The sequence below is a fragment of the Melozone crissalis genome, unplaced genomic scaffold (genome assembly GCF_028551555.1).
Source record: "Melozone crissalis strain CALT ecotype California unplaced genomic scaffold, PUWL_Pcris_2 ptg000034l_1, whole genome shotgun sequence".
Taxonomy (NCBI): domain Eukaryota; kingdom Metazoa; phylum Chordata; class Aves; order Passeriformes; family Passerellidae; genus Melozone; species Melozone crissalis.
Genome location: NW_026535812.1, coordinates 7,291,827 through 7,307,223, shown reverse-complemented (window position 1 = coordinate 7,307,223; position 15,397 = coordinate 7,291,827). Strand labels below are relative to the sequence as shown.

The following is a 15,397-nucleotide window of genomic DNA, read 5'->3' as shown; positions in this document are numbered from 1 at the left end:
GTAATTGAAGCCAGACAACACAGCTCCTTTGTCAGCCTGTTCTTTTAATCACTCATCAGTTGAGGGTGAATTCTTGTCCTCTTCATCAGGTGTACTCTTTAGCTTCTGACGAGCAAACTCCTCAAATACAAGCTCTGCTTCTCTGTAATGAAAGAAACACAGATCTTTCAAAATGATGTTACTCTATTTTTACACCAGTAGACTGTAGGCAACACATAGGATGAAGAAGAGAAGCCCACAACAGACTGGTAACGTTTCCTTTGTCTCAAAGTGATTTGGATCACATTCCCACAGGCACCATCTTCACTGGTGCTATTCTAGCTAAAATGAAAAGCAGTTTATTGAGCAAGTCAAGGCACAAACTGAGGATGTTTTTCATCTGAACTGAATCATGTCCATTCCAGATACATATTTATCAGCTAGCTGAACAGCCTTGCAAGGGACTTTGTTCAGGAATAAAATGCGAAACATTTCACCCTTATTCCTTCTGTACTAAAACAGAGACACATGGTCAAACCTAATAAGTTCCTTACACTTCCAGCTATAAAGCACAAACACATCCCTCCTGGGTGTGTTTGTGCTGTTAGGCAAAACACAATCTCTTAATCTAGCTTCACATGGCCAGTCACTGCTGATTAACTCAGAGCAGTCATTTGTCAGGCCACAGTAACTTGCTCACTTTGAATTTTAAGCTGGGGATTTCTGGACAGTTTTGAGGAGTTTTAAAAAGAGTCAATGCACAAGTGTAGCTAGAATGTGAAGTACTAAAAGAAACTTACCCATCCTTCCCTGCAGTCACGAGCATGCAGCAAAGGAGGAAAAGAGACACACTGGGTAGTCAGTACAGCAGATGGCTAAAACACTTGCAAAATGTTTAATGCAAAAAACGTACAGACTGACAAGTCAGAGCAGTGACAAGAGCAGGATTTGCAGCAGTACAAGTAGAATTCCAGAAAGTCTCAAAATGTGCATAACTACACCTGATGAGGCAAATCTTGATCTCTCAAATGGAAAAGCATTCCAGCAATGCTGCCCAAGCTATCTGAAGGGCTGAGGAAGAAAGAGATTTTCCCATCTACACTTGCTCATGGTCACAGCTGTGGGAGACATCTGTACACACACTTGGACTCTGAGCTGACAGTGCTTGCATGACATGATGTCAGCTTTAGTTGCTCTATCACTGTGATTGAAGAAGTCAGCTTAGACTTAGATGAGAAGACAATGCTTTTGTTCAATAAACATGAAGGCATTAAAATTGGAAGTCAAAGTACAGAAACACCTCAGGGATCTCTCATCAGATGGGTTAAGGCTTTTGGAGCAACATTCCTGATTTCATCTTGCCCTAAAAATGGTTTCAAGACTTTTGGCATTTGTGTTTCTTTAGTGGGATCTTTCCTAACCACACTATAACAAATCCTGCTTACTAGCAGAACTCCTTGAAAGTTGTTTCAGCACAGCCTAAAATAAACAGAAGACTGTATTTGCAGGGATTTTATTGTTCTCACAGTTATTTTAGGAAGGCATAGTCACTTAACTGGCTTACTTCTCATGGCTTTGGGTCAGGGAGCCAAGCATCCTTGTTCTACAGAAGCAAAAATCTGGGGCACTTCAGTGACTGGATAACTCACTACCTGGAGACTTCCCATCCACAACACACAATGCTAGAAAAGTCAGCATTAAAAGTGTGCCAAAGGGGGCCACTCCAGCCAAAATGCCTCAAAGGATGGCTCATGTAAAGACACTCCTGATGGAATCTCTCCAGACCAAGACAGAAGCCAAGATGAAGTCTGGAAAGTCTCAGGGCATGTATGCTTGATTGACATGGATTTAAAATGAAACATTTAGAACTTCTAAAATTTCCAACATATAAAGCATCATTCTCATTCCATTTTTTCTCCTTTAGTCTGCTCTCCTTCCCCTCTTGGAGGCACTTTCATCACTATGGGACAGTGATATCAGTGATGTGGGTGAAGCTGAGCAAGATCCCCACCAGTGATCTGAAACTGATTTTACAAAATGGAGTGAGGGGGAAATAGCTATTGTTTCAATTGGGCACAGACTTAACTGTCAGGTAAATGATTACTGAGTCAATACACAGATAGTGTGGCAGCAGAGTAGTGCTTGTAATGTACCTCAGATGGAAGATTACATTCAAAAATGCACCACTGCACCTTCAGGCTGCAGCACTAACTCCAACATGCTCCAATTGCATGCTAGCAGAAGTTAGATCCACTCCAGAGTTTTCTGGCTGTCCTGTGGCTTATTTAATATTATAATACTGAAAAAAATCTCAGAAAATGGGTAACTTTTACTTTTTTAATTAGCATTCCAGCAATTGTTTTGAGGGTTGGGATGGGAAGGGGATTGATGAGGGTCCAGAATACCATCGTCCTCTCAGGGGAGGGTTTTCTGGAAGCTTTTATTATGCAGCCACAGAAATTATTCCATATAGCTCAAGTCATAACATGTGGTAATTTTCAGTACAAACTTTCATTTAACCTCTCTTAACTTGATGGGGAGAAAAGAAAAAGAGATTGGATTTTGTTATTTTCCAAGACATTCAGTGCTTTAAAATGTCCTAATTTCTGAACGTCACAATACCAAAACAGGGAAAGTATTGCTTTATTTTACTGTTAGAGGGATAAAGCATTCCTGGGTTTTTTGAAAACAGCCCTTTTGTGCAAGTTTAATCAGGGAGCAGATAAATGACCATTTGTTGAACAACAGCCAAAACAAAGGCCAGTGTCCAAGACATAAGCCCACAAAACATCAAACATCAGAAGACTGGCAGGAAAACCCCAGACCAAAGAATTCATGCTGAGACCACAGCCTTGAGGAAAACTCAGCAGGAACTTCTGGGCTAACTGCTGACCAGGAAAGGTTGGAAGCATGAAGAGACATAGCCCACTTTGAATGTATCTTTAAAAGAAACAGATCCTTACACATTTTTTGTCACATTGGCACAGACTGCCAATGTGACAGGAGCTGCTTTGCCTAAAAATAACCACATGTGAACCACATGGGTCCAAAAACAGTCACAAAACCAGCACACATGAAACATGCAAATCCTGGCCTAGCAGAAGATCAAGAGAAGGAAGTGATAAACACAGGGAGGCAAAGGTAGCAAGCTGCTTTTTTTCTGTCTCCTGCAGGCACAGGGAAGAAAGATCAAGCAATCTGCAATGGCCATGCACTGTGACAGACCTGCTGTTTACTGAGTGATGAATGCTTCAGAGCTTGCTCACAGACAGCTAGAGAGGGCAAAGCTATCTGCTGTGAAACAGAGCACACAGGACTTGCTCACACTTGCCCTAGCTTGGCCCTGAAAATATTGCCTCATGTTCTTGGGGAGCTCTTATGTCTCTGAGGTTCCCTGTGCTCCAGTCAGCCCTGCATGATTAAATGCATTGATGCTACACGTTAGTTCTGCCATAAATCACCTTGGCTAGAGAAAAGGATATTCCCCCACTGCAAAATAAATCACAATGTGTGGCATTTTTTAATCCCACTCCAGCTTTAACTCCATAAGATGGTTGCTCTGATTTCTTTCTGTTCTTCCAGCTGTGCCTTAAGACAGTCAAGTGAGCAGGAAGGTGCAGTAGGCAAACTGGTCACTACTGGCTCATCAATAAAAACAAAAGGGAATGGAAAAAGAAGATAAGGAGTGATCTCAAAACTCCCTGTGCATGCACCTCTGCCTACACTCACTGCAGAGGCTGCTGAACAAGCCAACAAAGAAAAATTCCATCTTTTGGGACCTCTGAGATTCCAAACAGTGTTTGTTGAAACTCCATCTCGACAATTAAGCCTGGATTTGCTTGATTCCAAACTAGATGGCATTTCACTAATGAAACACATTATGTTTCTCAGAGTTCATGAGCTAAAGTGGTAGAAGAAAAAATTAAAAAGCCTGAACTCACAACTGGGAAAAGTGATAAAGCACAGTGCATGGAAAACTACCAACCAATAAAGCTGAAAAGTGTTTCAGTTTACCAGCTTCATATGGGAGACTGTTTTATTCCCTGTAATAAGCTCAGACACCACATTCCAACACAGTTTTCAAGTCAGCTATTCAGGCTTCAGAGGAATTTTCTGTTGTGTTAGAGTATCTGTTTTTAAGAGAAAGCACTTATTTCCTGTGTTAACCATTTGCAGGGCTTTCCCATGGGAGAGATCCTGAAATTACCTGCATTTTTTTCAGTTTATAAGAAACCTGGTATTTCCATCTGTACAAAATGCATGGAACATAGCTGACACTTCTGACAGCAGGCTTCTAGAAGACTTTGATGTAGCAAACAACATGTGGGCTGTGCCTCTGGTAAGAGGATGTGCTGGGGGAAGTGATCTGAGAAATACTGCAGGTCTCCATTTTCATGGTAAAGTCTCTGCCCACATCCTTTTGGGTGTACTGCATAAAGGAGTACATCATCCCTCCTTTGAAATGATCTTAGAAGGGAGAATTGCCTGACTTCCATTTTTCCTCATATTACAAATGCTTCTGCCAAAAGTATAAAGTAATAAAAAGGGGTTGTTGGCATTTTTAACACCAAAAAAGTCATGCAAAAAATTCACACAATTCTAAAAATGTAAAACTCCTTACAATTGCCTAAACCTTTGGATGAGCCTTGTTAGAAGCTTCCAAGCTTTCCTTGGTGTCCATGAAAGCTCCTGAGCTGCCCAGAGGCACTAGATGGCCCTCACCAGCCACACTCCTGGGATCACCAGTGCCATCCCAGCCTCCACCACTTCTGTGCCAAGAGAATGTGCTGGCACTGCTCACAGCAGGGGCTTTCCCAGGGAAAATGAGTTTCCTGTAGTGCAACTGTTAGAGGAGAGATAAAAGCTACCTTTGCCAACTCCAGCACATCCATAATTAGCAAAGCCTGATTCCCAGCCAGAGCATCTGAATGTGGAGTGGATCACCAGCTCTCTTCTCATTGCTCACACTTGATTCTTCCAACAATTTCACACAGTAAGGACTCAAGTCACCCCCTTCTAATGCTTCCAGTATAGACCAAAGCATTTATCTCTGGATAACTCTTCTCAAAGGTTTCACTGCCACTTTCATGTGAAAGTTTCATGTTCTTAGAAACAGCACCTTTAGGTCAGTTTGGGCACAAAGAGAAAGAAAAACGAGCACAAAAACAGCCACGGCTTTTGTTTGAAACCCACTAAACTTTGTCCCAGTATAGAGAGTAGGACAAGATGGCTCATCTGTAACAGCCCCAGCAGGAAAGGGCTGGTGTGTCTGGTGGGCAGGAGAGGCTTCAGATGCTGTACAGGAGCTTCTGATTTGCTGTGAGCACCTTGCAATCTCTGGTGCTCACCCCTGGCAAACAGAGCCAGCCAGGTCTGAGGATGTGGGAGGATGCCGTGACAGCCTGTGGCATCTGATCCCAAGCCCAAGATGCCTGGGTAAGGCTTGCTCCTCACACTGTTACAGAGGCCCCTCACTTCCACACAGAGACCTAACACTGAAGAGATGTTGCTCTTGGATAACCACTGAACAAGAAGGCCACATCACAGACACCATGGCAAATGCCACATCAAGTAACAGGGACTCAAGAATCATCAGTGGTTTTATCACCTCAAAGTATTTGGCTTTGTACAATGCTCATGAGTGTTAGGTATTTTCTGTGTCAGATTTTTTATTTTTTGCTTATACTACAATCTGGCTGGGAATTGCTGACAGATTCATATAGGATCTTTTGCACTCCAGTAATAGGATTTAACTATGCAGAGCTTCCTCAAACTCCTGTTCTCTGAGCTGTGATTCCATACATGAAAGATGAAAGGGAACATGACTCTCTTCCATTTTCTCCCATCTTTGCATCCCTGCTCTCTGTTATTTAGTGCCTGGAGGTTGATACATACGTACACACACCCAAAGACACACATACAGACACACAAACACACAGAACAGCTCCATACTGGGGCCTTGTAGGCTCTGAAGGCTTCCTGTAGCACAAATCACTCTAAGCCTTACAATGGTGAGATCTCACCAGAGCCTGTTCATGAACAAAGGCAAAAACCAGGTGTAACTGACCTGCTGGGTTCTTTTCCTCAGGTTTGGGGTGCATGAGACGAAATGGCAGCTCTGTGCCCACTTCACTTTAGGGAGAAGAAAGAATGCATCAGATCCACAGCTCCACAAACATGTCTGGTTCAGCCTCCTTCCTCCTCAGGCCAGCCTGAGCCCTCAGCTCCAGCTTCACCCATTCTTTCATATTTTTCTAATAATAATTTTCCTCTCAAAAAAATTTAAGCTCAAATTTCTCCATAAATATCCCAGGCATATTCACTTACATAGACTGGGTTTATTGTGTGCTGAATGTGCTTGCATGTATATAAAATCAAAAGATATTTTTGTAATAGCTTCATTTTCACAGGAGAACCACAAACTACTTGCTTCTAACAGCTTAAGGGACAGTTGCTTTTTTTAGGGAGGTGAGAATGGCAATAAACAAAGAGAATAAAGAGATGAACTAACAACTAGGACTGCATGGTCTGAAAAGGAAGAGGACATTTACCTGGAAGTGAGGTCTCCCAGTATGCTACAAAAGAAAAGGAGAAAAACAAAGAATGTTTAATGTCTCTCTATTCTGGTGCTCCAGCAAGTGCTGTTTAATTGGTGGACTACTGAAATAACTTTCCTCATGTACTGTTCTCTACTTGCCACAAATTCAACTGAACTTGTTTCTAAAAAAGGTAGCCTTACTTTTTCATGTCATTCCCATGGACAAAGAGTTTAGTTTTTGAACTCCTGACCAAGTGTTGGGTATGGCCCCTTTTCCAAGAGCCAAAAGGCAAGTGGATGACCACAGAAAACAGCAGGTATTTTATCACAGTATAGACAAATCTTTGATGCATTTTTACAGTAGCATGAAGCATAGATAAATGAAATACAAAGGTAAATGGTGACTAGCATCAACTGAGAGTCACAATCCTGGTCCTTTTTTTGCACTGTATCCTGGATCTAACTCATGTTGATAACATCAGCTTTACCCAGAAACCCAGAAAGGTTCTGTACTGACTGACTACAGAACCTGAGCTACAGTATTTATGACTCTCAGGCACATTCTGCTTCTCACCTTCTGCTCTGGGAGAACAGCCATGCCAACAGAAGAGGTTCACACCAAGTTTCCCCTCACTTCTCACAAAGTTTCAAAGCTAGGTTATACCTTTGAAACAAAAATTGCGATGCAAACCAGAGGTTCCTACTTCAGCCATGAAGTTATATGGTATCTAAGGAGAGTAACACAAGCCATTTGGCCCAGGACAAGTTCTATGGAAAGGCCAAGACTGTTTTCCAGGCAATTTATGCTTTACAGGGAACCTCATATCCTATAACATGTGCCCTTTCTCTTGGAGTGGACTGTTCTGGTCTCTCCTCACCCATCAATGACAAACACACTCCCCTCCCTTAACTCCAGGCAGATGTAGCAAAAAGTGTGTTACACTTACCCTGGAACAGTGAGCTTCACTTTGATCTTGTAAGAAACCAGAATCCCCATCACTGTCTTGTCTATTCCATCCTTAATGCTGCCAGAGAAAAGAGAGAGCAGGGTGAGGTGGCACAGCAGTATAACAACACACACACCTGGAGCAAGAACAAGGGGAACACCCTGGAAGTGGCAGGCAAGCCTCAGGTGCAGCCAATACCTCTCCAGATCGTGGTCCCTGTTCACCCTGAAGGAAAATCATGGCATTAGTAATGGTGCCATATGTATCCATCCAGGCACAACAAAGTCCTGAGGGAAGTGTCTCCTCCATGCTCCCCTCCTCTCTCTAACTCTCCTACTACCTGGAACCATTTAAAACTCCACTCACATGGTACTAGAAGCCAAGTTGGTGTCCTCATCCTTCAGTTTTCCATCCAGAGCTATTTCCCGTGTCTCCCGGTTATTTGCAAGCAAGGGCAGAACTGTCAGTGTCTTGGTCAGGCTACTGTTTGGCAGCACCTTTTCACTGAAAATAAGAAGGGAAGTGATACACTGTGGTTTGTTACACACCCAACTAGGAAAATTTCTAAACAGGTTACAAAGCTGCCCAAAAGGAGAGGAATTTATCTGTGCAAATTCAGTTGTCAACAATACAGATGCCCACCTCTAATCTAGTCTGCAAAATTCCCTTTCTAATCAACAGAGAAAAACAAGCACTTATAGAAAATGCCTAATTTTACATTAAGGCAGAAAAGTAGGTCAAAACCACAGAATAATGGAATAGTTTAGGTTGGAAAAGCCCTTTAAGATTATCAAGTCCAACCACTAACCCAACACTGCCAAGGCCACCAGTGAACCATGTCCCTAAGTGCCACATTGATTTTTCCTAATATCTAATCTACACCTCCCTGAGTGCAACTTGAGGCCACACCCTCTGTGCTGCAAAGCTCTGAATTTGGACAAAATGAATCCTAGTTGAGAACACCAATACAGAATGGAAACATGTCCCTAAGCTACAGAGCAGAACACCAGACAAATATAAAGCACCTGGGTATGCCCAGCCCTCCTCACAGTGTGGGGTTCAGAGCTGCACTGCCAGTACAGTGAAGAGAAGCAAGTGACTCTCCATAACATCGACAGACTCCAGATTTCTGTGGGCTTTGTCAGACCAGAAGAAACCAAATGAAATGCTCTTGTTCAAGCAAGAGTGTCCATGACTTCCAGTCAAACAGCAGCACCTTTCAGAAAAGTGTTGCATCTCTATTTAAAGATTTCCAGCAACTGGGAACCTTCTGCTGCCACCACTAAGCTCATCTAGCAGGTAACTACTCTTCAAACCTCCTCTGCAACATGCCCATTCCCTGAAAAAACATGAGGATCTCTGCTGCTCTGTGAAAACCGGACCAGCTGCATCTAAAGAGTATGAGTGGTATGGCACACACAAGGTAAGAGAAGAGAAAACTGTGTCAGTAGGAGACTGCCAGACTGTAAGTATGAGAACCTCTCATCACTGATGATGAGAGTAATTAAAAGGTGTGAAGGAGCAGGAGCATTCACTCACTGTGCTTCCTCAGCAGCCACCACTTTGGTGTAGAAGTCACTGGAGTACAGCACCACATTGGCCACCTGCTCCACTAGGGAGAAAGAAGAAAGCAGACACTCAGACAAAGCTGTGTGTTATCTAGGCACATTCACAGTTAGCAGGAGCATCACACTGACAGGAGCCCTTCCCACTGACCTCCCAATAAGGGTGCCTTTCCCCCACTTTTCCCACACCTGCATTGCCCATTGCAGGAGCCAGACCCCTTCTCTTTTTCTATGGGGGAAAATCTGGTGCCTGAAATTAGGACATACAAGTAACCACAGGAATCAGGAGAAAAGCTACAGCACTTCACTTGACAAATAGAAAAGAAACAGCAACACACGGGGGGAGGGACAAATTCCTGACATCCCCAGCTGCCTTCTTAAACTGTTACAAGCACTAAATCCTGCCTCTCTTTCAGACCTATTGCACTCAAAGAATCCCAAGCAACAGTAAACACATACCCTGGACTTTGATCTTCTTCACAGTTTTGTCTGTGTTGTTGTTGATGGTGACAGTGACTGGAATGGGCTCACCATGGTAGTATACCTAGAAGGAATGTGATGCTCAGAAATCCAGCCAGGAGACTTCTTCTGAGCCTTAACCCCTCTAGTTCCCCCAGATTACACCTCACAGTGGCCAGACAGGGAAAATGACCCCTCCCAGCGATTCATGACCCCTCCTTCAATGACTTCAAATGTGTTTGGCAGGGCTTCAACCACCCCTAGCAGTAGCCACTGACAGAAATGACATTCGAGCCCTTGAGTGCTGGGACAAGTCAGTCTCAGCTGAGAAAGCAGCAAATGCCCATTGGCCTGCAGGTACCACGATGCCCCCAGCCCCAGGGCAAACCCCCTCACCTCTTTACTGAGGCAGGCTTTCATGTGCAGGGGCTTGTTGGACATGAAGAACTGCCAGGTGGTCTCCGCACAAGGCTGGGGTCCTGGGTTCTCCGGAGCATACTGCACCTTACGGATCAGCAGACGTGCAGAGTTCCTGGGAAGGAGCAGAGGACACCATGGTGACACCCAGTGCTTGGCAGAGGCAGGAGCTCTGCATTCCCATGTGCTCACACCCAGGAAGTCACTGACAAGGGGGCAAAGCTGAACAAACAACCCAGGTGCATCACTGGACCACCCATCCCCTTAAGGCAAAGCTGAAGAGAGACACATCCTGTTACCTCCTATGAATTCTCTCTTCCACATTTTCTGTTGAGAAAGCTTTCACCTCAAAGTCCACCCCACAGGTCTGCCAGACAGAGAAAGGACAGCTGTGAAATCAGGATCAGAAGACGGGAACATCTGCAGATGTTTCAGTACCTTTCTGCACACGAGAAACTGGCAGACTCCTGCCAGCTGCAAATTATTCTGGCTTCCCACCACTGTCACAGACATCCCTGACAACTGGTGTTGGCACATTCACCTGTTCTACAGTGCTTCTGATAAATGAGACTTAATCCCAGCCTCTGGGAGATGCCATCCCTCCTCCTGAAAGGCTTCCTGTGAGACCAGTGCTGGAAAGGTCACATCATAAGACTGCCCAGTGTGCTGCACTGCCTGGCCCACCCTGGGTTTCTGAACTGAATTTCTGAGTTGGCTTTGTAATGCCAAAACCAGCATCTAAGGAGTGGAAGTGATCATGCCAAGCTAACCTTTGCTTTATCAGGTGTATAGCATCATAGGGCACCTGTGTGAGTCCCAGCTAATTCTCTACAGAGACATTTTTGCTAGAGTATCATTCCCTGGCATAAAACACAGGTAATCCCTTTTGCACTAGGTTCTACAACCCTCATCCCACTTTGCCTGGCTGATTGCCCAGTTCTGCTGTCCAGACAAGCATCTAGTCAAGTATAAAAGGAATATTTTTAACAGTATCAGAAATCTTGCAGAACATGTAATTATTTAGCAACTTTTACAACAGGTTTTTTGTTCCGTTTACTCATATGTACAAGCCAGCTCTTCTCTGCATTTAATTCAGGGCAGGTCTCAACACATGTTATTTATAGCAATCTGTGAGATTTTAGGCACTCGGTCTTCTTTTCTTTCATGTAGCCTCACAGCCACAATCATTTTATGTGCAGCCAAACCACAAATCATGTGATAGTCTTAAAGAAGCTACAACACTGCAGATTTTGTAGTCTTGCTGCTATTTGTTTGGATTCCCTTTCTTATTCTGAGAATTTCAACTCCAATTTATGACACGTACTTATAGCCCTTAGTTCCTGACATTTGTAGAATCAGTATAACCTTCTCCTACTCTCAAGCTAAACAAATTCCCATGGTTTTTTTCCCATCTGACTTTCCTTAATCCCTATAAGCACAAATGTCCCACTGGCCTCACCTTATCAACATCACGAGGTGCAGGCTGCAGGCAGACTGAGCAAGGCAGGTAATCTGGAAACTGTGGGAGGAAGAAGAGGAAATGCCCCAAACCAATAGTACACAGATGTTTTAGGTAACATAGTGCTCACAAAAGCAGTCCTGAAGACAAGGGATCATTCATTGTAATGCTGTAACCCTTTGGAATTCTGGCTAGTATACTTGCCTTGTATGAACAAATCTCTTTCTTCCAAAAATACTTTAAAAGTCAAGAAAGAAAAAAAAAGTCCATGCACAATGTGAATCTTCCTCAGGAACATGAAGACAGACATATGAGTGACAGTACTGGAAGGATTTCCTGTTAGAATTTGGCAGTCAGCTGTCATTTGTCATCAGCTTTCAAAGACCCTTTCATCTCCTTATTTGATCCAAAGTTTTTAAAGGAAAAGGATTTGGCACTGGGGCAATGGTAAAAAATATTCCAGCTCCTCAGGAACAGGAAGGCAAGAATATATAGGCTGTTGCTAGCATAAAGCCATTGCAAATTCCCTTGCCTTTTTTAAGAAAGCACTTCTCACAGTGGTGTGATCACTGCTCAGTTAGATCTTCTTGCACTTTACCTCTCAGGATTGCAAGAAGTAAGAAAAACATTGGTAACACCATCTGTCACTCAAAATTGGAACTTGCAGAACATGAATTCACTATAAATTCCCATCTTCAGTTCATCACCAGGCCTCAGCAGCCTGGTAACTACAAACAAGAAGAGAATCAGAGGCTCTTCTGAAACACTTACTGTAAAGAAAAAGGGATAAGCATTTTTGCCCAGCTTCTTTAGCAGAGATTCCTGCAAGAGGGTGAGAGACTCTGGCTTGTCAGAAGGCGGGTACACCTGCACCCTGGAGAAGAAGAGGTCCCGGCGGAAGGCGAGGCCGATCACGTCGATGTCCTCCTGGCCGTAGCGGAACACGCACGTCAGCGACACAAACACTGGCAAGAAGCACAGCACAGGTGAAACAGGCAGCAGGAAAATGGTGGAGCCAGGCTGAGATGGGGACACCTTCTGCCTCAGGGAGACATGGGAACTCATTTCAACACTTGCATAACCCAGTGAGGACTCATCTCATGCGTAACAACAGACAACATTGATAAGAAGCCCATTCACTGAGGCAGAGAGGTACATTTGTACCCTTCCAAGGTTCTACCTTAGCATCTCACTCAGAAAGACAATTTCTGAGAAATACATTGCATAAAACCTCAAACCTTTTTTCCCCTTGATAATAGCAGGATCCACCAATACAACACCATCTGAAAGAAAGGGGAAAAATGAAGATTAACACAGACAAAAGCAGGGTTGAGAGCAGGAAGAGCAGCACACAACCTTGTGGACTTACCTACAGGTTCTACATTCCCTATGTTGTCAATGTAGTCCCGCTTTCCCAAGTAGATGGTCAGCTGTGGGGACAGGATGACCACAGTTGAACAATAAAATGTTTGTGGTTGTTGAGGGAAGGGGGACACACATCAGAGAGCTATAAATTTTGCAGAGATCAGAACAATTCCATTTTAAGTGGATTTTTTTTTTCCAGCAAACATGCCACCCCCACCAGACTCGACAGGATTATCCACCTGCAGGACATCAGAACTGAAGACCTGATCTAGACCAACTCCCAAAGATACAACACAAATACTTGTGCATGGAATAAAGAAGTGTAGATTTAAAGATTTTTGGTGCTGTCAGGTTGGAAAGACAATGAATCAGGTTTGTTTTGAACACTTATCAGTGGAAGTACAACCCAGGAGGAGAGTGAGGTGAGCTGCCTTGTCTTGTATTATAACACATGAAAAGTTTGCCCTAAAAACTGCTTACATCATCTCCTCAAACTCAGTAGTAATATAGGTCACGCTCCTTCAGAACAAAATAAAGGGGGCAGGAAGGAGCTTTCTAATAAGTCTTCAGTCCGAGTACAAGTAAAACTCAAACCTAAATAAGCCCATTATTACTGTACTCACAGCTTTGTCACGGGTGCTTTTTCTGAAGATTACTTGTTTTGGAGGAGAATCAGCATTCTTCCCACCAGTCCCAGTCTTTTGAGACTCAGGGCGGCTCATGGTCAAAGACAGGGATGTGACTGTGGGTGAATGAAGCTTTTCTGTCCCCAGATGTCCTGTGCCAGATGCCTGGGAAAAATAGATGGATGAGATAAAAGCAGTAGGTAAAGCACTGTACTCCTGTGCTGTTTCAGACCCCCTCACACATCCAAATGGTGCCTCTGTCTAAAAGCTACCAAGGTGGTTTGTGTTGATAAGGAGTCAAGCCAATCCCCAAATAAGAACTCATCTGTGCTGTTGCATTTTCCTCAACCAGAACCCAGTGCAGCCCATTATGGGCAGAGCAGCACTGAGCTCAAACCAGAATGCACCATAAGGATAGAACAGTAGAACAGTCCAGCCACCTGCCCAGAAAGGCAACAATTACACTTAGAGGTAGGGAACAGCTTGCACCTGAGGAGTAGAAAACATATGGAATAAAAACTGTGGAATAAAAATTCTTCAGGAGGAGAAAAATAAGGAGGGAAAGAAAAGCGGGGAAGCAGTGGAAAAAAGAAGGGAAGAAGAGAAAGGGGAGAGCACAAGGGCATAAGAGATATCCAGAGAGAGAAGTGCAGAAAACATGAGTGGTACAAAGCAGAGAGAGATTAACTTTTCATTCTGTTTTAAGTCACAAAATAGCATCCAGTTAATGATCAGACAGCAAATTTAAAATAAGGTGAAGCATTTCCCCAGTTAACAGAAGATTCAAGGTGGCTCTGGTAATCATCAATATGAATTGAATCACAGGATTACACACATTCACAGGGAAAAAGGCTTTTGGCAGCTGTTGGACGAGGATCCAGGAGCAACCTTAGCCCTGTAAGATTCTGAAGCAAAGGAGCAGCATAAGGAAAGGATGATGCCACACAGGCACCATCCTGTCCTTACACTCCTCACCATCAGAGCTGTGTGAATGAGAGCACTGCTAGATAGACCCCAGCTCTGATGAGTATGACTGTCCTTGCAGTTTGCTCCAATTCTATTCCTCAGCTTGCTTTCCCATTTCAAAACTGCTTCAGGAGTAAAACAGTTTCTAGGGCCTATTTGCAGACAAGAAGCCATAGAAAAAGTAAATACTTGGCTTCTTGGAAAGCTGAAAAAAATGTAAGGCAGACATTAGAAGCAGACCATACACATGTAAGCATTTCTATTTTCATTAAGTAGGTTTTTCAAGCCCAGACCAGTATTTGTTGCTGACTAGATATGCTGTAGACTCAAACAAACACACCAGCAAATAACATCAAGTACCTTGCTGTGTTCAAAGTGGCACAGGAGCTTCCACAGACAGTGATGGGAACTTCTAAATTATTGAAGAAAGATGAATTTTCCAAGGTAGCTGTGTCCTATGCTTCTTTGCATCTAGCAGAGGGAATTACTGCTCTCTTCACAAGCAAGGAAGACAATTTGTAGGGGATTGGAAAGCTCGTCTCCAGTTGCGTCCATCCAGGATTTCAATAATTAATCCCTCTGCAAGAGCAAATATTGTACCTGGGCTGAGATTCAGCTGGGAAGTGGTTAAGTCAGCAACAACAAGGCATTAGCTAAGGACAGCTAGTCAGTGAAGAGGTGTACAATGTCCTGTTCACATGTTTTGCAAAGACTTATGAAGCACAGGCCAGCTACTGAAAGCAGTTTATTCTAAAGCTCTATCTCCTCCTTCCTAGGGCTGCAAGATATGCAGCCTGGTAAGAAACTGAACAGACAAGAGCCATTTATGAAAAAGGGAGTTTATAAAACACTAAAATGCCATTTTGATGGCCCGTCAAACACTGAGAACAATGCACTATTCTCAAGATCACTAAGCAATTTATCTATTACTGCTTCACCAGCAGCCAACTGACATGCTGATGCAAAACAATAGACTGCTGGTTTGTACAATCTCCTCCTCAATTTACTTAAAAAACCACAACATCTAGGATTTAAGAAACACAGATATTTCAATTAACTTCAGCTTTGCTGCTCCT

The 15,397-nt window shown here is 43.5% G+C and overlaps 1 protein-coding gene across 2 annotated transcripts; it reads right to left on the bottom strand.

Annotated features, from left to right (window-relative positions):
- Positions 1-27: 27 nt before the first annotated feature.
- On the bottom strand, positions 28-15,384 carry SAG (S-antigen visual arrestin). 2 transcript variants are annotated; one of them, XM_054282343.1, is made up of 16 exons: positions 14,682-15,384; positions 13,353-13,520; positions 12,734-12,794; positions 12,603-12,647; positions 12,136-12,329; positions 11,365-11,424; positions 10,205-10,272; positions 9,885-10,020; positions 9,489-9,573; positions 9,004-9,076; positions 7,831-7,968; positions 7,465-7,542; positions 6,531-6,554; positions 6,047-6,111; positions 780-789; positions 28-142 (listed from the first exon to the last, which is right to left on the bottom strand). In XM_054282343.1, exons 2-16 carry the CDS (start codon positions 13,449-13,451, stop codon positions 49-51), a joined length of 1,230 nt encoding a protein of 409 aa, XP_054138318.1. In that variant the 5' UTR covers positions 13,452-13,520; positions 14,682-15,384; the 3' UTR covers positions 28-48. The 2 variants fall into 2 exon arrangements, with proteins under 2 accessions (XP_054138318.1, XP_054138317.1); XM_054282342.1 differs by lacking the exon at positions 780-789.
- Positions 15,385-15,397: the final 13 nt, after the last annotated feature.